The sequence below is a fragment of the Centrocercus urophasianus genome, unplaced genomic scaffold (genome assembly GCF_019232065.1).
Source record: "Centrocercus urophasianus isolate 14NV4802_14NV808 unplaced genomic scaffold, USGS_Curo_1.0 seq_58, whole genome shotgun sequence".
In the NCBI taxonomy this organism is placed as follows: Eukaryota; Metazoa; Chordata; class Aves; order Galliformes; family Phasianidae; genus Centrocercus; species Centrocercus urophasianus.
In genome coordinates this window covers 737,252-758,593 of record NW_024885177.1, presented here as the reverse complement: position 1 = coordinate 758,593, position 21,342 = coordinate 737,252, and the positions used below count along the sequence as shown (strand labels likewise).

At 41.5% G+C, this 21,342-nt stretch overlaps 2 protein-coding genes across 4 annotated transcripts; one reads left to right on the top strand and one right to left on the bottom strand.

The window, feature by feature from the left end:
* Window positions 1-4: 4 nt before the first annotated feature.
* Window positions 5-7,928, bottom strand: KCTD9 (potassium channel tetramerization domain containing 9). 2 transcript variants are annotated; one of them, XM_042836213.1, is made up of 12 exons: window positions 7,838-7,928; window positions 7,271-7,392; window positions 6,291-6,334; window positions 5,782-5,878; window positions 5,249-5,307; window positions 4,612-4,740; window positions 4,025-4,092; window positions 3,827-3,922; window positions 3,260-3,409; window positions 2,871-2,976; window positions 2,479-2,612; window positions 5-2,222 (listed from the first exon to the last, which is right to left on the bottom strand). In XM_042836213.1, the coding sequence occupies exons 1-12, from the start codon at window positions 7,883-7,885 to the stop codon at window positions 2,106-2,108; spliced, it is 1,170 nt and encodes a 389-aa protein (XP_042692147.1). In that variant the 5' UTR covers window positions 7,886-7,928; the 3' UTR covers window positions 5-2,105. The 2 variants fall into 2 exon arrangements, with proteins under 2 accessions (XP_042692147.1, XP_042692145.1); XM_042836211.1 differs by having other exon boundaries at window positions 3,827-4,092.
* A 222-nt stretch (window positions 7,929-8,150) lies between these two features.
* On the top strand, window positions 8,151-20,804 carry CDCA2 (cell division cycle associated 2). Of its 2 annotated transcripts, none has more exons than XM_042836146.1 (16): window positions 8,151-8,189; window positions 8,743-9,268; window positions 9,910-10,040; window positions 10,665-10,809; window positions 11,332-11,528; window positions 11,907-11,985; window positions 12,546-12,781; window positions 13,015-13,096; window positions 13,601-13,824; window positions 13,923-14,001; window positions 14,614-14,669; window positions 15,111-15,251; window positions 15,932-16,106; window positions 16,558-16,712; window positions 17,120-17,995; window positions 18,488-20,804. In XM_042836146.1, exons 2-15 carry the CDS (start codon window positions 8,929-8,931, stop codon window positions 17,957-17,959), a joined length of 2,880 nt encoding a protein of 959 aa, XP_042692080.1. In that variant the 5' UTR covers window positions 8,151-8,189; window positions 8,743-8,928; the 3' UTR covers window positions 17,960-17,995; window positions 18,488-20,804. The 2 variants fall into 2 exon arrangements, with proteins under 2 accessions (XP_042692080.1, XP_042692079.1); XM_042836145.1 differs by having other exon boundaries at window positions 10,662-10,809.
* The last annotated feature ends 538 nt before the right edge of the window (window positions 20,805-21,342 follow it).

Here is a 21,342-nt window from a genome sequence, read left to right as displayed (position 1 = left end):
CCTGTGTATTTCCCATTTTTATTAATGCAATTTGAATTAGGCTGGAACCTGCATGTTCTGAATACGCCACTTGAGGCTGTTCGTACAGCTCTGTCATAGCAAAAGAGGTACCTTAAATTCATCTGCAAATGAATGATGCCCCATGCAGTGATTATTTAAAACATAGTACTTCAGTGAAAGTTCAAATATATTTTATACACAGTGATTATGAAAATATATTTTCCCATACAATATTTTACTTCTAGCTACAAAATATGATAAAGAAAAATAATTCATTTGTTTCTCTAGCCCTAGGAATCTTCTTCTTTCTGCAACACATCAATCAGTGAAAGTGATGAGGTGGGAGACAGGACTCCAAAAATCACAAAGCATTTCCCTATGGATGTTTTTGACCAAGGATGGGGTGTTATCCTAGAGCCAAATTAAAGAGGCCAGGGAATCCAGAAAAGAAATCCCAATTCGGAACCACAGGGCTGTAGGATTTTGAGTCCTGGAAGTTCACGTGATATGCCCGAGTATCATCAAACTCAACTTGATAAGAATCCCACACTTCCCCAAACACATCATAAACTGTTCCTAAACTAATCTTTCTAGACTGATGGCAAAGCAGCATTTTCATAGCAACCACTGAGACAACAAATACAACATCAGAGGATGGGAAATTCTGCACTGCATGTAAGAGACAACGCACCAAAGTAACTGGGACTCAAACCACTGCTAACAGATCGTGATCTGTGTTAGGATACATCTGTTCTGGACTTCAGTAACAGTTCTATTTTCATAGATTCAATGTTAGTTTCAACTTTGGGGTACTTTAAAGAAGCGTCTGAGGTAAGAGTTCTTGATGCACCTTTTTTGGTATAGGTTATGTGCTTTTTGATTGTGTACAAAATAAACATTAGATGAGAACTCAGCTTGATACTGCAGTGGAAACAGCTTATGAGATGAAGTGCATCACCACCTAAAGAAGTGCTGTGAGACTTTCTGCACTCCAGAAGTCACATAATTCCATATTTGACTCACATGTAAAGCAGCTGTGGAAAGGGCACTCCACCCATCCAAAGAGGCTTTCACAGCCACTTTTAAGCAGGCCCAAAGTGGTATACTGACATCTGGCTGGGGAAAGGATTTTGCCCATGTGGTCAAGGATGCAGTGGACAACAGTATTTGCATAGTACATGGAAGGGAAACAAGTGCCATTTACTCATATACTGGAGGCATGGCAGGGGAGAAAGGAGTGGGTGCTATGGCTGCAGCGCTCATCTCTGGTGACAGTGGATTGGATTCTCCTATGTCCATTTAATCCCCCACCAAGAACAAAGAAAATGTACAGGTACTCCAGGTTGGGAATGGACAGGACATTTGAAAGCAAGAGAGTGTTTCCTTAGCAGCTGTAGTTGATAGTGCAATCGTGTACTAATTTGGAAAAGATTAAAAATGCAATCCCAGTTTTAAACAAGGATGGTTTTGTTATAACCAGATCTGCTGTGTATGCAGATCCCTTCAGTGGAAGCAGCTTCCACAGCACATTTAGAAGATAATAAAGCTGTTCTATACCTGAATCCTAACTACTACAAGGCAATATATTACCTATGATGACAGTTAACTACTGTTTTCAACGTAGTACCTGAAAACATCGTGTGGACATTACCTAAACCACATTCCACTTAATGTACTGTGCATGAATGAAGAGACTAGTGTATTTACAGTTAGTCTAACTGTAAACCTGAACTTTGATGCTACTATACATGAAAAACATCTTCTATTCATATTGCAGCTACAGATTTAATAAATAGAATTGCATATATTGTGCTTTATAAATTAAAATGAATTCCAAAGTGAGGCAATGTTTGTCAACAAAAAGCCACGCATGCTGATCCTAGAACCAGTCCACTTCCTCACTCTGTTTTCAGAGGTAGAAACAGCATTTATCTATTTCTACCTTTTCAGTTAAAGCTCCCTCCCCAAAAAGCAATCAAAATAGTTTACTTAGGCACTACTGCAAATATAAGTTGTCTAATAACCAATGCTTCTAACTTAATGAGGGGAGGACATGAAGAAAGTCACCATGTTTTGACTCCTTTGTCTTTAGCATGTTCTCTTCCTTATCTGACGCTCTGAGACATGTGCAAAGGTGTCAGCATCTCTTCAAAAATAGCTCCTTTCACGTTAGATCCCCTCAAATTAGCTTCTTGTAGATCACAACCTGAAAGATCACAGTTCTAAAGGGTAAAAGAGATCGAGTATTAGTTGAATGCACACAGAACTCGGGGTTCAAAACTTTTAATGCATTTATGCAGAAGCCACTTATGCTTCTGTAACTTCAATGTCCTTACTTTGTCACAAGATACAACTAAAACTACAGTAAGGCAGTGACTGCTTTTCACAGTAACAACTGGATTTGGTTTTGCCGAATGCCAGCAATCCCCAGAATTCTATCAGTTGACCATTTAGCTTATAAGAGGAATTGTAACTCACTTCCAAATCAGTTCCTGCTAAAGTTGCTCCTCTAAGATTACAGTTCTTTAGTTTGGCATTTTTCAGTGTTGCAACTCTGAGATTAATTCCTGTCATTTGACTGCCTTCCATGTCAACACCTTTCAGGTTAGCACCTGGAACACAAAAGTACTTTTACAAAGGAAGAACAGTTAGAAACACGGGATTCCAGAGAAATGGTTTTTCAGTGCCATGTAAATTGGTATCTACATGTAATGATTCTGCAGTTGCACTCAGTCTTATGTACATATATAGCTCTTCTAATGTCAAGATGAATTGTGCAAACCACAGCTCAATCTTGTACGTAACATATGGATCTTAAAACACATGCAACTCAGTTTCCAAGAAATACTTAACACACAAAAACCTCTTACCTTCCAAATTAGCTTTAATGCCTGATGGGTCTTCAAAATTGCACCCTTTTAGAGATGCTCCTTCTGCATTGGAACACAACATCTTCACCCCCTGGAGGTTTGCACACTGATAGAGATAAATGCATCAGTGAAATTCATGCAAGTGCAGAACTGAACAACGCCAGAAGTAGTCAGACTGTAGCCTTCATTTATGTTTAGGAAGTGAATCTACTAAAGCACAACAGCCTTACTGTTTCAAGGCAGTGTAAGAACTTGGCGTTACTTCATTGGGACAACAGGTTGGAATTACCTGCTGTTCCACACCCTCCTTCTCCTCCCCTCTCCCCAACTTATCCTAATTCCTCTTAAGATAACAGGACAGCCCAAACCTTCCACAGCACAATTCTTACATCGAGCACCGAACCAGAGAGGTCAGCTCTTTCAAGATTTGCACAACATAAGTTGGCATGTGCGAGGTTGCAGCGGCTCAGGTTAGCCATCTTGAAGTTGATGTACCGAAGATCTAGTCGTGAAAGATCTGCTCCGCTGAAATTGAGACCCTAAAACCAAAACCAACCCAAAAGTTACAGAAGGTAAGGCGCAGCTCTGAATACAGAACAGTTCAGAGCATCATTTCTTACATGCAAAGATACGTGCATGCACAACAAGAGCACCTATGCTATTACATAAGATTAAAGCTAATGCGAAGCTGTAAAGCACTGACTTTAGTTATTAGAGTGCATCCTACATTTAAATAGAACAGCTCAACAAACTGATCTGAAGTAAAGCAGCCCAAACACTGCACTCAAATTTCATACTAAAGTTACTCTGCTTCTTGGAATCAAAGCTCAGTTAAAAAGAGGAAGGCAGGGGTGGGGAAGCACACGCTTGAATTTCACATCATCACATGATGCTGCAGGGCATCCCAGCACCTGACACCAACACAACAGATCGAGGCAAACTTTGCATTTCCACACCTGGCATCGCAGCTCAGACTTGGTTGGGGTTGCCAGCAGGAATCGCACAAACTCTTTTCGAGATATAGGAGAGTGGTCCTCTGCTGGCTGTGAGTTCTGTTGAGAGAGTTGTTTAGAAGCTAATACGGATAGGACTAAATTATGTATTGCCTGGAAGAGCAGGACATGCACATCCATGTATAAAAGCAAGCAAGTTACCTTAATAGCTATTTCTAGATGTTCAATTAATGAATCGATACCAAAAAACCTGGCTTCTTCCAAAACACCTAACAAAACAAAGCAGTTATTTGTTATTTACACAGAGCCTTTAAATGAGATACCACTCTTCCCTTGTTGGAAAAGGCAATGCACAGCCACGCCAAGAACATAAGCTTCAGGTTAATCCAACCTTGCTATCAGAAGACTGCCAATTCAACTGACTTCCCCTGTTTGTCATAACTCTCTTTTAGCTACAGTAACCAACAGATGAACAGAGCATCTGCTGAACCTTAGGAAATGCCTAACAAATGCATGAGCTAATAGAACTGTCAGCCATGCACATCATATTACACTGCAATGGGACAGAGGAAAAGCGAGCTTCCAGTCAAGGAGAAAAAATGAATCTCAAATACAGGTATTAAGATACCAAATCCAGGGCACCGTTTGAGAATAAATTCTCCACAGTAAAACACCAAACATTTAGATAAGCAGACACAAACCCCAGTGATTTTATCACATTTACCTCAGGACAAAGTTAGACCTTTAAAGAATATTAATGTAGGAGGTGTCGTACAGGTAACACCTACCGAGCAGATTGATGCCATCGTTTACAATGAGCTGCCCGTGACGCAAGTAGTTCAAAATAGGCTCAAAATACTCTGGGCTGCGGTCAATTAGGAATGCTCCTCTGTGATCTTGCTTATTTCCCCAAGCATCTGTTGCCACAAAATACACATAATTAAATCTGAAAGCGTTTGCTTCAAGTTTCAGATTGTTACCACCAAGGGGTTACAGGATTGAAGCCTCCCACATGAAAGGGCATTTCTTAGAGAGAAGGAAGGAAAACAGGAGTGGAGGGGAAAACCCCCCTTGCATCCAACCCCTTCCTGCTATAAATAGCTAAAACACATTTCACAATGTGCCTAAGAACCACTGCGAGAGCAAAAGCAGCATTAAGACTGGTGAACACATCTCATTTGGTGTTCACAAAACCGAGTGAAACACAACAGTCAGGAAAGTCTAAACTAGAAAAAAAAAGAGTCTGAAGTATCAACTCTGGGTGGGAGTTCTATTTTCAATTCATGAGACGATCGTATGTTGTGCTTTGATGCTTTAACATACTTTTAATACTTTAACACAGCAATAACCGTTAACTTAATAGTGCCTTTTACCTGTTTGGCTACTCGTTAGCTTGAAGGGCGAGTTTTACTTCGAGATACTAACCTTTATCTTTAAACATGTGGGCCAACATACTGTCAGGTTCTTTATTAACCAAAGTACTCCTAGAAAATAAAGGCAGTGCAATTTTATTTTTCAAATGGAAAGTTTTGCTACAAGACCCATTTGCTGGAGGGAATGCATTTCCTTGGCACCTAGAAGGTAATCAGTGCTGTGTGATATGCATTCCAACTCTGTACTGATTTAATTTCAGAAGAGAAAACAAAACACACTTCTGATCTAAGGCGTATCAAAGGTATTTTAAATACAAAGCACTTCGTTAGCTGAAATGTTCCAGGAATAAATGCAGGCCTGTTCAGGCTTTTCACCACTCTTAGCACATGTGAACTGTTTAAGCATTCATTTCAGAACGGTGGCAACAAATGCCTATTATAAGCTGCAGAAGGTCTCCTACTCCATAGCAAATGACTTCTCTTGTTCTTCCTCAAGAGCATCCAAAGTCTCACTACCTGAACACACACCAACTACTACAGCAACCTTACTGAAGTTAATTTCAGCTCAACTAGCCCCATTTTTACCGTGTGGTGGTGAAGTATCGACCTCCAACATTAAGTGTTAACCAGTCTGTGTGTGCCCCTGTTAGCTCTTCATGAGGTCTTGCATCGGTCTGAGGATCTACACAGGTGATAAGAACGCAGATGTGAGAACTGTGAACATTTCCAAATCCTCCATATGGTAACTAGGTTTCTGAAAACACTAGAAAATTAAAGTTTAAACTTACACTAAAGGAAAGCATAGAATCATAGAGTGGCTTGGGTTGGAGGGACCTCAAAGCCCACCCATCTCCTGCCACTGCCATCATCAGATCAGGGTATCCAGGGTTCCATCCAGCCTCACTTGGGGCACCTCCAGGAATGAGGCACCCACAGCTCCCCTGGGCAGCACTGCCAGGGCCTCACTGCCCTCTGAGTAGAGAATTTCCTCCTAACATCTAAACTAATTTTTCCCTCTTTTAGTTTAAATCCCTTTCCCCTATCCTGTCACTATCTGCCTATGTAAACAGAAGGCTGAAGAATTAGAGGCTTACCAATGAACGGTTCCCCTTCACAGACAAACAGAACATCATCATCTCTGGAAGGGGACAGGGCAGGGGGAAGAGAAACAAAAAAAAGATTAAACAGCTTTTTGTTCATCGAAGCGACATTGGGATCCCCTCCTGATTAGTTTCAGGTACATGACAATCGGATACCATTAGTTAAAATTAAGAACCCGATCCCTCTCTTAACTTTGCAGGTTGCAGATGACTGCAATTCTACCAGCTGCACTAGAGATGCTACTGATAGAGACCCGTATCAGCCAGGTAGGGAACAATTCTGATATTCAGCAGCTTTAGTTTTATGAGATAGTTCCTTTTCTTCCCACTCTGAGGGGTTAGTGTTACACGAAGCCAAAGCCATGCCAGTTTGTCTCCTTTTCAGAAAGTCTCATCCGAGAGCTGAACAGACTATTGGGACTTCCTGGCATTTGTGAATCCACTCTGAGGGACATTAAAAAGCACACAATGCAGCTTGCATCAAATTCAGATTCATCAAAATATGATGTTCTGTAGGCAGCATTATTTTTTCTTGGGGTGAGTATTCCATTGAGTATACAGGCTGGAAAAGATCTGGTTTTATGAAAAGCAGTTGTTATTCACAGAACAGCTTAGGAAGGGACTTTAAAGACCATGGAGCTCCAATCCCTCTGCCCCAGATCAGGCTGTCCAGGCCCCTCCCTGTCCTCCCAACAACTGCAGGGATGGGGCATCCACAGCTTCTGTGGGCAGCACTGCCAGAGCATCACCACCCTCTGAGTAAGCAGCTTCTTCTAACACTCAACCTAGATCTCATCTTTCAGTTTAACGCTGTTCCCCTCTGTTCTATTACAGCATGTAAGAGGTCAGTCCCCCTCTTGCTTGTAAACTCCCTTCCAGTACTGAAAGGCCACCATGAGGTCTCCTTGGAGTCTTCTCAAGCTAGACATGCCCATCTCCCATCCATGATTCAGCATTTATGGGATCAATCTTACCTAATCAAAGCAATATCATCGATGAGACCACCTTTCCCATTGTAAACACTGGTTGCTTTGATTCCCAGCTTATTGCTCGCCACAGACAGCAAATCCGACAGCGTGCCATACACAGCCACCACCTGCAAGGAGAAGGGAGCCAAACTGGGGCTGCTGCCATCCCAGAAAAATGTTGGGCCTTAAAACCCATTGCTTTCACTACAGACGCCGCCCCACAGCTCTGAGCAGAGCGGAAGGAGGATTATTTACCAGCTGTCCAACAGAAAGCACAGCACGGGAAGGCCGCAGCACATCCCTGACCTGCTCAGGGCACGGCTCCATTAGCACAGCACCACTGAAGAGGAGCTGAGCTGCAGAGAGCCGCAGCCAGAAGCTCGGGGCTCTCCCTCGCGGTCCCGCACACGGCCTGAGCCCCGGCCCGGCCCCAACCCCAGCCTCCAGCGCCCCAGTCGCGGCCGCAGCGGCCAGCCCTCCAGTCCCAAACCGAGCAGAGGAAAGCAGAACACCTCAGAAATCCACACGCAGCTTCCCGAAGCCCACCCGCAGCCCGCAACCCCCGCCCCTCACCTTCCCGTTCCGGGGACTGCCGTTAACGAACAGCGTGACCCGCCTCATGCTGCGCCGGCGGCGCCCCACTCCTCCTGCCGCCGAACCCGGAAGGCAGCGGTCCCTAAGCGACGGGAACGGAGACCAATCGCAGCCGAGCCACCGGCCAATGAGAAACGCGTCCCACCAGAGGGGCGGGGAAACGATGGGTAGGCGGGTTGGAGGGCGGGGACAGCGCTGCTAACAGCCAGTCAAAGGAGGAGTTGGGTCCTTGAAGCCGAGCGCTGCCCGCGATTGGTGCGCGCTGTCACGCGGATGCGGCTCGCGGCGCTGACCGTTGCTTTCAAAATGGCACCGCGGCGCGAGAGTAACGGTCAGTGAGCCGCCGCGCTTTGAACGCGAGAGGCGCGAGCGGCTGAAGGGGCGGAGGGCAGCTGAGGGCGGCTGAGGGCGGCTGAGGGGAGCGGGGGCTGTGGTGAGGGGAGCGGGAAGCTCTGAGGGGTGCGGGAATAAAATGCCCCGTGTTGCCGCTCCGCCCTGCGCTGCCTTGTCTGCTCGTGGAACCGAACGCGTCGCCGCGTGGGCTGCTGTGGAAACGAAAGCTCCCGGCCCGTTTCCCTGAGCTTTAAAATCTGAGAAACCGAATGCGAAATATGTGAGCGTCCTAAACAGCTTCCCCTCCCCTTTGAACTGCTCGTACTTGTTGTAAATTGCGATGTGATTGCGTTTAAAACGCGTGTTTAAACGCGGGATTTATACGTTTGAAGTAAAGCACGGCCCTGTTTCCTTGGCCGTTTCTGTGTGCTCTGGGCTGAAGGCTTTCCCTGTTCCCCCGTCGGGGAATTCCTGGCTCTGCAGTCATTTCACATCGTCGGAGGACTCTTTTCCTTATCAAATAGCTTAAAACTTCTTGTCCTTTTTGACAGGGAGCTGCCTTTGTAGGAGAACAAAGAGCAAGTCGGCGGTTTTTTAGGCTTAAGACTCGTTGTGGTCAAAGGTGATAGATGCTGTGCTGGAAGCTGACAGCAATGAGAGCAGAAATCCTGCAGTGAAGGAAGAGATCCCAGTCAGAAGAGCGGAAGCTTTGCAAAGTGACTGAGCCCAAAGCCTAAATGGCATCTGAGAAAGAGAATGTAAGCAATGGGAGAGAGCGGGGATCCCACCTCGATGCAGGGGATGCTGAGAGCCATCAGGGCACAGAATGCCCCTCTGATACTCCAAGAAGGGCTGTGGTTGGTGAAGCTGCCTGGCCACTGAGCAGCAAGGAGAATGTTTCAGGTAGACCCGTGCCTCTGGGAGATGAGTGCTACTCGACGCCTGCAAGAGTCAAAGCAGAAGAAAAATCATACCGTGGATTATCAGAGAAACAGAGGAGGATAAGTGTTGATTTTGCAACTGTAACAACTGCTGATTTTGGGATTACTCCAGAAAGCTTTGTTAATGGATCTACAGGTAAGGCAAGGCTGGAGTGATCAGTGCTGTCTGTTGTTCTCTGAGGACCGTCCAGCCCAATCCCTTATCAAAAGCTTCCGAGTTCAGTCAGGTTCATGGTGACCAGCTGAGTTAGAGTAAGTCCAAGGGTAGGAATTCGACTTCATTCCCTATTTGCTCTAATTCTGTTTTACTTTTCTTCTGTTCTGGTGATCAGCTGTCAGTGAGTTTAATATGGGAGTAGTCAGGTGAGCCCTGCAAGTACTGTTTGTGTTTCTAAATTCGCAATTGAAAAACAAAAAAAAAACCACTTCAGTTTCTCTATTGGTATACGGTATGGTTGCTTTTTATTCTTTCTTATTTTCTTACCTGGAAAAACAGAGGCCCAGGTCTTATTTTTCTGTTGTACGCAGTTTTAGAATCTGTTTTCAGGGACTTGATTGAAGAACAACATGAAAGAGAAGGGCTTGACTGGATGATCTTGTCAATCTTTTCCACCCTTGGTGATTCTGTGATTCTCTAACTGTTTTCTGAGCCAAGCAGCTAAATAAGGTTGTTTCCATAAATAAACATAAAACACTCTTTAAAAAAAACCCCAACATTAAAACAATGTTCTGCTGTGCATCTTCACTGTATTTTTTTCCCTCCTGCCTCTGTTTCAGCTAAGTCTCCAGCTGCACTAAAGCTGAGACGAAGATCAGCCATTGGAGCCCGAGGGTCTCCAGAAAACAATAGCCTCATTCAATATCTTGCTCAGCAGAAAAGCAACAGGCAAAAAGAAGATTTTGCACAGGTGAGGGTCGTTCTCAAGTGTCTAATGCATCATTTTAATTCCCCTAGGGATCAATATGCAAGTCTTCCAATTTAACACCTGCTGGCAGAAAGAAAATAAAATCCAAGGAAGGGATCAGTAGAAGAAATAACTGTGGCCTTATTTTGTTCATTTTCCTTGGACACCTTATTTTAAAATAGGAATTTGATGCTGGTTTTGTTTCTGTAGAGTCTGGAATCTTTTTTGTCTATTTTCACTTACCATAACCTTCATTTGTCTGCATTCACCGCACTTAAATATCTGGCAAATTAAACTTGGACGGTTCAGGTTTAAGTAAATACTAACGTCAGTGATGTTTCTTTTTTCTTTTTTTGTTTAATTTGAAGTCAGACTTGTTTTTAATTCAAACCAACACAGACTCACAGTAAATAAATTCTGGAAATGGCCTTAGGGGACAGATTAGAAAAGAGAACAACAAATTTCTTGATGCTGTTCCTTTTTTGACCATATGAGTAAAGCAGCACTGAGATAAAATACTTGCTTCTTCCCTGAGTGTGCTTTATGCCAAAGGTATGAATAAGAACTGAAAAAATTGCTTGTCATCTTGGAAAAAGTGTCTGCTGACACTGATTTTTCTTTTAGCAGGCTAGTCCTTGTCAGTCTGCCAGGTCACTGAGGAGCAAAATGGATATCTTTCAAAGAACTTTTAAGTCAGTTCAAGAGGCTGAAGGGAAGACGGGTTTCTCTGGACTCTCACAAGTATCTGCTGCTCTTCGGGAAGATGGCTGCTGTAAGTTCATTGATTTAAATGTTAGGGCTTCCTTTCAGCCAATAAATATGAAACGACACTGAAAATGTTTTCTTTTGTGAGAGCTGATGATGGTTTGGGAGTTCTTGCTTGGCTTGAGGTTTTCTTGATTGTAACTCTTACCTGTCTTCAATGTGATGTGAAATCTTCTGTTCAACAGCTTTTAGGTACATTTAGAAATTGGGTTCCATTACTGTGAATTTCCTTATTTCCTAATTTAAAAAGTACATATTGCAAAAGCAAGTCAGGGCAACGCTGTGGCAACTGTGAGAAGGCTGTACTGCTGTGATTCTATGCTGGTCTTGATAGCATTTATAGAACTTTTTTATTTATTGAAGATTTGCTAATGTTATTTTCAAAGTAGAAGTAAAAATTTCATGTTTTTTTTATTTTTTTTTTTTTACTAATTCAAAAAATACCTTCTTTAATCTTTTGTGCGTGTGTGAAGAAACACAAAAATAGCATGAACAGAATAATCTGAAATTGGTTTATTTTTAATCACAGTAGCTCAGAACAAAGCACCTGTCACAAAAGAACACAGTCTGGATCAGAAGAGTGAAGCTTTCATGTCTGACTGCAATGGAGCTGATTTCAAAGAAAATTTGAAAGAAAACTTGAGCAATAGCAATAAGTCTGGTAGGAGGTTATGCACCATCTTGTCTTTACAGCCCGATGTCACTGAACCGGCTGCTCTTTCAAAGGTATTTATCCACGTGTGGGCAAAGAAAGTAAACTGCACAGCAAATCTCCCTTGGAAGAATTTGCTTTGTGAAGGGAAGCAAAATCTGGTTAGATGCTGTGTTATGGATGGTGGGAATGCTGTAAGCAGCAAGGTTATTCTGATAATTACAAAGAAGGCTCATGTTATGCTATTAGTAAAATTTCAATATGTGTAAATTCCTTGTGAGTCCACAGCTGTGTCTCTGTGTGGCACGTTGAATTCACACATTTGTCAAACACAGATGTCAGAAATGTCAGTTTTGTGAAGAGCTGCACAAAACTCAGCAGATCAGTTTGACCTCTGCCTTATCATATGTGTGCTTATTTGTATCATCTTTCTGTTCTTGTAACTTCTCTAGGAACAGACTTATAAGCAAGGCGGTCCTATCGAGTATTCGGAGGCTGTTCTAATTAGAGATATCTTAGAAACAAGCCGTGGTAAGAGGATTCATCACTATTACTATCTTGTTATATTCTTATTAAAGAAAGAAAAACAATTAGAATGTATCTAAAGAGATGTTTGACAAGCACTCGCTCCATGCTCATCATCTTGGCTACAACTTTTAATGCAGCAGAAACCTGAAATAAGTTTGAGATAAAAGCTAACGGAACATATAATGACAGGGAAAAAAATTACTTCATATTGCAGTCCATTCAGCCCTTAATTTTGTTGTTTGGGCCGTTCTTAAGGAAAAAATACAGTTGAGCATTTTGTGTTTGTGAAGCAGAGGGGAGTGAGAGACTCCTAGGCAGAGAAATCCTCCCCAGAAATCTTCATGTAATGCTCAATTTTCACATTTTTATTTCATAAATTGCTCAAAATGTGAATGTAAATATGGCACAACAGCAGCAAAAATTCAGAGAATGGATTTTTCTTGAGACACTGAATGTAGTTGACAGCCACTGTGGAAGGGTGTACACTGCTTTTCATACAGCTAATGCTGAAGGCTTCTCAGTTTTACTTCAGTCTTTAATTTTCTTATGTACTTGCTTTAAAGATTTCAGTCCTGCCCGTATCAGTAAAGAAATCAGAAGTAATGTCATATCAGATCAGAGCAGGAAAAAGGTTAACTTTGCAGAAGAGCTGGCTGTGGGGATATATGATGGAAGCGAGCCGCCTGTCACACCGCTCCAAACGAGGGCTGCTTCGTTAACGGAATCCACGGCGAGCGGCTCCCAGCTGCGGTCTGTGCTGAAGAAAACACCAGTGAAGCAACTGATGGAGTGTGTGAAGGTTGGTTAATTAAATCACATCACAGTGGGATTGATTCGTGTTTTAAGATGCTTCCTGACTATTTGTATGCACTGGAGATGGTTATCAGTGGTTCTCTGTATTGTGGTCGGTTTGAAGCTTTCTTCTTATGCTGATTATAAAGTTTGCCTTCAGAGGGAGTTATTGCCGCTTTTGATATGAGAAAGGACAGTCCTTAAATGGTACTTAATAGGTTCTTTTATCACATTTGATAGGAATGTTCAAACAATGCTGCTCACAGAGGAGGAGGTGAATCTTTTACACTCTGTGATCACATCTGTGAGGCGCTGCAAACAGGTTTGATTCAGGTTTTTTTTTTTGTTTTTCTTTTTTTCTTCCATTGTTGTTCTGTAAATTGGAAGATTTGCAAGATCTGAAGGGCATTATGGATTAACCACCACTGAAGTAGCTCATAAGTGGTAACGTATGGTGTGAAGTAGAAAATGAAGTTACCAAGGGAAAAAAAATACACTTCAGAAAATATTTAATATAAAAAATAGTGATATTGATACCAATATTGCAAAAAATCCTGTTATTCATGAGATTTTAGTTACCAGATACAACTTGAGAGATAGCTGGTGTATTCTAGACTTCTATTTTCTTTTTTCGTCATTTCTTGATATTATAGTAATGCTAAACTAAAAGTTCCTGTAGAATTGATGTCTAAGGGCAATATTTTGCTGTTTGGTTGGTGGTGATTATTAAAGGGAATGTTAAGACCTGTAAAAAGGCCTTGAAAAGTCTCTGTTCTGTGAAAGCTCTGCTTTAAGCCTGCTAAGCAGTCGCTGTATTTTATTGCAGTGGAGAGAACTGAACAGTGCAGCCCCAGAAGGGCGAAGAAGAAAAAAGTGACTTTTGGAGAAGATCTCAGCCCAGAAATATTTGATAAAACTTTGCCTGCAAATACTCCATTGCGCAAAGGATCGACGCCGGTCTGCCGCTCGGGGTCAGCACGTGGCAGCCCTTGCACGAGGGCAGGGCTCCCAGAGGAGCCATTAACTCAGCCAAACTTCGATTGCAGTGATGTAAGCTTTCGTTTTCTTTACAACTGCACAACAGTTCTCACAGCTTCTCACAGCTCTTTAAGGGTTCAACATATTACCTTTTTTCCTTTATCTTACAGGAATGTATTGAGCCTCCTCAGGAGGTGCAGGAGGGCTCTGTTGTTTCAGAAAAGCTCTTACCTGTTGAAAATACAGAAGGTAACCTTGAGTCGTATTTTTGTCATTAGACGCTACATCTTTCTGTACCTGAAAACTGAGAGATGACACGATTGTATTGGTTTTTTTTGTTTGTTTGCTCTACATGGGATATATTGTGCCTGAAGTTAAATGCTCTTCCTTTCCTGTAAAGGTCATTGCAGTAGCTACCAGAGTTTGCCTAGTGTTTAGATTAACTGGACATTATTTGAGCTTGTGTTTTTCCACACAAGAGGCCGATCTAATCAGGCTTACTGCTTCAAATAACTGGGCTTACTATCTGGATTTATGATATTGTGGTACTGATGGTTTTAAAATAGTGAGCAAAGCTGTAAGAAAATAGAGGAGGATATTTGTAATTTTGTGTCTCAAAGAAAACTCGGTGTTAATTATTTTGTTACTGAGTATTATTTTGTTCTGTTCTGATCTACTTCGTAAAACAAGTTGGTTTTTTTTTAATCTCGCCATGTTTGATAACTTTTTGTGCACAAAATCTTACTCAAGGCTAAGATCTAAACATGCTGTGCATAGTGTTAAAATGGTGTGAATAATTTTCTCAAAATATGATTGAATTCTGTTGATCTGAACCAATATTCTTATTTTCTTAATGTATAGAAGCAGAAACTGACAAATCAGACATGAAAACGACTCGCTCCTCTACTAAAAGGAAGGTGAGGTTCTTCAGTGGTGGGGTTTTGTTTTCTCTACTTCTTCCAACAAGGATATTTTTGCATATCTGTTGAAGTACATCAGAGCTTTTGCATCCTCAGATATGAGAATTATAGATACCCAGGTAGATGGAAATATCTCCACTTGGTGCAGCAAAGGAAATCTCATTTTTGACAGGAAGTGGATTTTCAGTTATTAGAAACAGCTTGGATTACAATCTGATGCTTAAGTTTACTATTTCTGTTAACTGTTGCAGGAACTTTTCCAAAGAGTTGGCAAAGTTGGAAGAGAGATATCCATAGGCTGTCATGGGATCAAGGGCTTCGGTCACTGACACGTAGTCACAGAGGGCTTCTTAGGGCTGTTGCACGGTGTTCCTTTCTTGAGAAAATAAGCATGCACTTAATTCACCCCAATAACTTCAAATTCCTACTCTTCAACAGTACAGCACCATTTCCGAGGGCACTGACTGTAGCATCTCCAGAACAACCAGCACTAAGAATGCTAAAGACGTTAAAAATCCAAGGAAGAATGAACTGCAAAGACCAAAGAGTGTGACTGCCTCTGCTGCCAAAAAGAAGCAAGTAAGTGACAGCCCAGTGACATTGGTGAATGCTGCCTTTATTTCTCTGTCCCAACATCTCACACAAGCAGTCTTCTTTCTTGTATGTTTTCCGTGGTTATTTTGATGTTTATGTTAGAGATTTTCTAAAGGATGTTTTTGTTTCCTGTTGCTGCCAATACTTTCCTCACCATGTCTGTCTCTTGTTTTCCTTGACTTACCATCACCCCGTATTGTTTGGGCTGACTGGCAGGCTTTCAGTGCTTGTAGGTTAAAGAAGGCACTTCAGAACTTTTGAGACTTCAGCTTGTGGTTCTCTTGTCAACTGCACACAGCTGATAATTCTTTGAACTTGCCCAGTTGTGTTCCAGTTTGCTTTAAGAGTTACAAAGGTGTGAGGCCTCTGAAGTATTTGAGCCTTTTGTGTGTTGGAAAGGAGAGCAAATAAAACTGGAAATAGAAAGTTTTGATCTGAAAAACTCCTTGATTTCTTAATTTGGTGAAGTCAAAAATCAGATCTCATTGGAGAAATAATTCTTTATATTGTAGTTTTCAGATTAATATGAAGAGAGCAGAACAAGCAGGGCATAATTTGTAGGGAGATAATTATTTTCCATAAAATGCAGTAGTGGTGCAAATTACTTTGTGGTGTTTTCCAAAAGGATCCTTATATTTGCATTGTGGTCCTCTTGATCTCTTCAGAAAACAAAACGCACAACCTTTGGGAAAAGAAGAAAGAGAAAAGTGAAGAAATCTTTATATGGGGAAAGAGAAATGGCTTCAAAGAAACCTCTTCTGAGTCCTATCCTTGAGATTCCAGAAGTTTTCTCTTCTTCCTCATCTCCAAATTCACCAAAGACAATTGCACATTTTCCAGGTGATGTATTCTTTAGTCTTATTTTGCCTTAGTCATTCCTTTGCTTTTATTCCATAGCTATTTACAAAACAGTTCTGTGCACAGATAAAGAGCCCAGTATGCATTTTTCACTTTTAATGGCTTCTGGAGTAAAATGAAGTGGAAATAAATAAAGCAGAGTCCAAAGCATCTAATAGATTATTAGTCTCCAGCTGCATAAATTTAACTCTTCCAGGGCTCCAGTGAAAAGATCACCACAAAAAAAGATTCTGTACTTTCACTGGATACTGACAAATAGGAACATGATGTGCAGTAGCTTTCTGGGGAGCTTTTTTTAATGCTGTTTATGTGGAATGCTTATTTAGTAGCCTTCTATGTGGTAAAATACTAGAAACTTTTTATTGTAATACTTCAGAAATCGTGCACTCACAGCTGGAGCCAAGTAACCATGTATCATTCCTTGTATTTTTAGATCTTTCCATACCCAGGGATGTTCATAATGATGTTCAACAGGAGCAAGTGACTGAAAGACTGAGAGAGAAAATCATCCCTGTTATTCATGTGTATCCAAGCTCTGAGGAACTGGGTGCTGTGGAAGAAGGCAGCCCCAGCAATACAGTGTTTCAGGTGATCTGAAGTCTGTTTCTGATCTACTTAATGTTAGTGCTAGAAAGTAAGTCTTGTGCTTGGTTTTGTTATATTAAAAAAAAATAATAATAATAATTAGCTGTTAATGGTCAAACAGTGAAAGAGGATGCCTGGAGAGATCATGGAATCTGCATCCTTGCAAGGAGTCATTCTGAGCTTGGCTGAACAGGCCTCAAGCAGCATAAACTGCACTCCTCTTTGGAGCAGGTTCTTTCCAACGTGTGGGGTTCCATGAATTTGGATTTTTTTTTTTTTTAAGTTGTTTAGCTTTTATTTTTGAGAATGACTCAACTTAGTGAGGAAATCTAGAGCGCCCGTTTAATTATCAGCTGTTTGAAACACATTTTGTATGGATTATTTTTGCCTCTAATTTTTTTTCTTTGCAGTTTCCAAATGTGCCAGACACAAATGATGTTCTCAATACATATTTCCAGCAAGCTGAAGAGACGGCATGTTTAAAAGGGAAAACAGAAAGTGATTTCTTGATAGAACATGAGAAATTACAGGGAGATTTCCCAAAGAAGGAAGAGTGGCTGTCAGAGCTAGAATTTCCAAACCAAGAGGACACTGATGTACATGAGACTCTCCAAAGAACTGAGTGTCCACCTAAAAGGTCTTCAAGAGGTAGGCCACCAAGAAGAAGAAGTAGCAGTACTGTGAATATTCCTCCTACTGAAAAGTCTCATTTTGAAATGGCTGGAGAGGACCTTCAGTTTTCTTTTGATGTTGAAGAAGTTTTATCTGCTCCACAGCTAAAAAGTAACTCCTTAAAAAAGCCCTTGAGAAGAAAGTCAAGTATGAGCAGTGAAACAAGTCGGGTGAGACGCAGCATGAGACTACAGAAAGATGCAGAAATTGAAGGACTTGCATGGATTGAAGTAACCAGTGAGATTCTGCAGAACCCTTCTCTGCTAGCTCCTGCCTGTAAAACCAGGAGAAGAAAAAGCACATCTGTCCTGACAGAATCTGAGAATACTCACCATCAAGAAGAAAATCACATCCAGTTTGCAGCATCAGGAAAGGAGAACAGTGAATCTGTTCATGTTGCTGGTGGTCCTTGCAGAAGGAGGAGGAAAAGCATTTGTGTATCCACACCTCAAGAAACAAGAACTTGGTTTCAAACCAGGAAAAGGAGCATAACAAATTCTGTATATAGGAGAGACAGCAGTAGCCAAGAATACTCTGAAGAAATGAACATACCTCTTCAAAATAGCATTACCACGTAGTGAGGTTTCAGCTGCCTCTCATTTTCTTAAGTGAAGGTCAGTATTAGATTCTTATGTTCTTTTTGTGAGTTTGACTAGAAATAAGATACTAATTCTCTATTTCACTTAAATTGTTACTTGTTATTTCCTTATTAATATTCTGAGTAACTTAGAACTGATTTTTCATTTCTGGGCCCTTAAAATCCTGTGTGTGTGCTGTGCATACACTGCATAATACTCAGCTGACCTGTCATCTTATTGTTTCAGTACTTCTGGTTTGAGCAGTGTAAAAATAAGAAATGGTAACTGCAGGTCCTGTTTAAATAGTTGGTGTTGCTTTCATTTCTCATTCTGTTCTGTCAGCCCCAGTGAAATACCTGTGTCACCTTTCAGTAAATAGAGCTTCCTGCTGAAAATGGTCTCTTCTGTGACCTTGTTTTTACCATTATTGAGATGGAATAAAATATTTCATGAACTTGGCTGCTTCTATAAAGCTGGAAAGCAAACAGAACAGTTTCATTTTTATGCATGTTTTACTTTTCTCTACAGACATCATCAGCTTTTCCTGAGACACGAAGTCCTAAAGCAACGTGAAAGAAACTTCACTAATTAAATGCTGTTCATCTTGTACTTGTATAGAGACATTACTGAAGTTGTCAAAACAGACTCCCTGATGTTTTATTTTGGGCTTTGTATTTGTGTCACAGTGCAATTTTTAGGCTTGGAATAGAGATGGCCACGGTTACTTGGGCTGCTTTGCTGTGATAACAGGATTTTGGCTTACCAGGAGAGGGCACTCTGACATGAGTTTTGTGGTCATAGCTGAATTATTTTGAAAATGCAATGTATGAAGTCTTTGAACAGATGCTGTGTGACATCAGAACTAAGTAATAATAACTGCTACCATTTAACGTTCAGAAAAATCAAAATAACAAACTAAGCACTGAAATTAGTCAATACCAGAGAAGTGAAACACTTAGGCACTGTATTCAGATATGACTTTACATGTGGAAATCATATAGCACTTTAAAATACAGCATTGCTCTCTAGAGTTGCAGCAAAAATTTTAAGGTCTACCTGTTAAATCACGCAGCAAGGCAAACCTTTTGAGGCTGTGAATGTCAGGTTAAAGATCTGCCTTAAACAGGTCAAGCATTGAGATATCCTGAAGGGAGAGGCAGTAAATTAGCATGGATGATACTAGAGGGCTTAATCTGCCTAGAACACACTTCTTGTGGTGCTGCTGTCCTATGCATCACTCACAGCAGCAGTGGAAGAGTATTCTCCCCTGAGGTTCCTTGGGTGGATGTGTTAAGTGCACTTCAGATGTGAAGTGTAAATAAAATCAGAAGTAGAAGAGCCAGGGTAAGAAAAAAACAAAGCTGGGATTTGCCTCCTGGCACAACATGGTCAATAAAGAGTTGGATGCCACGTACTCAATGGCAGTTTGCTTCACATGAAGGTGAGGTTGGAACCTGCAGAAAATAAGAGGTTACAGTAACTGGGTTTAATATGGAGGGGACTTGAGAGGAGGCAAGTCTTCAGTTATGCAGAAGTGTGGTGGAGGTTAATGGTTGGTTCTTTGTCACTACTAAATGGTACAATAAATGTTTTTAAATTAGGAAGAAAAAAAAAATCTGGTTAAGCAGCAAGAGGAAGCTCCAGCACCAGAGATAGTAGATTGCCTTGGGAAGCTGTGGAATCTTTTTATCACTGGAGGCTTTTACGAACAGTTTAAACAAATATCTGTCTGAAATGACATACGATACTTCCTTGGGGTAAGGATGGGGCCTGGACAGGCTCTCAAGGTCCCTTCTGGCTGTGTTTGCTGATTGCTAGAGATTAGGGTTACAAAGTGAATTGAGACTGGCTAATATGAAGGTCTGAGCCAGAATTTGTCATGGAATAGGGAGTAGATTTGCTGACTTTGAGGGCTGTGTAGCAAGGGAACTAACTGGGGAATCAGGGAAGAGCCCTTCAAGTGAGGTAATGAGATGGTCCTCTAGTATTTTAAACATTCAGCTCTCACATGATTTGCTCTTCTGAGGCAAACCATCTCTACAGACCCCAACAATTGTGGAACCTATGATTTGATGGCTGTGGTGTTACACAGAAGTGTGGACCGCAGAGTGAACAGTGCTGTTCTGAGTTACCATTAATCTTTAAAGGACCAACAACTTTGCAGTCCTTATCCAGCGAGCAGAAGTACTTTCCAGGCTGGTCTCTTGCCTTTATTTCTGAGTAAGGATATAGCAATTTAATTGTAGGTATACTGTGTGCAAGATGTTTTAACTGTGTAGTTCTAGTTTTCAGCTATTGCAGCACTATAAAGAAATCTATGGTGTTGGACAGTCTCTTTCAGCTCTCATTTGTTCTCCCTGTTTTTCCAAAGGAAGAGAGGGTTATTATAAAAGGCCATTTTGTATTTCAAAGTATTCACCAACCTTACATTTTGCATTGCATAGACATGAAATGGCTTCAAGTAGCTCTGAGTAGACACTGCCAGGGAACTGTGTTCAGCTGATTGCCATGAATCGATCACGGGTCTGATTAACAGAACAAGTGGTGAGTCCTAGAAAGGCTGATTATCTTGCCAGTCCAATGTAATTATGATGTCACTAATAAGTAAAAGTAATCATATTGCTTTTGTTTACTCTGTCCTATGAAGCACAGTCTTCATGTGTTTGTAGATAGCTGACTATGCAGGAGCTAGCAAGAAGTACATCACACTTGGGATGGTCTTTTCTTAAATTTGCATTATGTTAGTGAGTCAAGAATGCAAAGAACAGTAATACACATGTTTTCATAGAATCATTTGAGTTAAAAAGGACCCTTAAAGGTCATCGAGTCCAACTCCCCTGCAGTGCACAGGGACACCTGCAGCTCCATCAGTGCTCAGAGCCCATCCCCTGACCTTGGCTGTCCCCAGGGATGGGGCATCCACCACTTCTGTGAGCAGCCTGTGCCAATGCCTCACTGCCCTTATTTTAAAAACTTCCTCATATCCATTCTAAATCTCCTCTCTTGTAGTTTGAAACCATCTGCCCTTGCTGTGTCACTGCAGACCCTGCTAGTCTGCCCCCTTGGTTCTCACAGCCCTTTTGGATACTGGAAGGCTGCTATCAGCTCTCCCCAGAGCCTTCTCTGCTCCATGCTGCGCAGCCCCAGCTCTCAGCTTGTCCTTGTAGGGGAGGTGTTCCACCCTTCCTGCAGAAAACTTTAAAGTGAAAGAGCAGGGTCTTTATATTATTCTTTCCCAGTCATCATTTTATGCTAATATTTTGCCATACTTAAGAATCAGTTACAAAAATGCAGACTATATTTTCAAGTTTTCTCACGTGTGATTTAACAGGATTAAAACAACTTTCTCAACTTGGTAGTTACTGTAGGCAGAGAAAGTAAAC

Bases quoted from the DNA above. Each gene is read 5' to 3' on its own strand.
- KCTD9 (XM_042836211.1), bottom strand. From the start codon at position 7,885: ATGAGGCGGGTCACGCTGTTCGTTAACGGCAGTCCCCGGAACGGGAAG. The intron at 4,741-5,248 runs GTTAGTATCTCG...TTGTGGCAACAG, and splicing joins CCACATGTTTAAAGATAAAG to ATGCTTGGGGAAATAAGCAA. The intron at 2,977-3,259 runs GTAAGAATTGTG...TATCTCTATCAG, and splicing joins TCTCTGGTTCGGTGCTCGAT to TGTGCAAACCTCCAGGGGGT.
- CDCA2 (XM_042836145.1), top strand. From the start codon at position 8,929: ATGGCATCTGAGAAAGAGAATGTAAGCAATGGGAGAGAGCGGGGATCC. The intron at 14,670-15,110 runs GTGAGGTTCTTC...ACTCTTCAACAG, and splicing joins GCTCCTCTACTAAAAGGAAG to TACAGCACCATTTCCGAGGG. The intron at 15,252-15,931 runs GTAAGTGACAGC...TGATCTCTTCAG, and splicing joins CTGCTGCCAAAAAGAAGCAA to AAAACAAAACGCACAACCTT.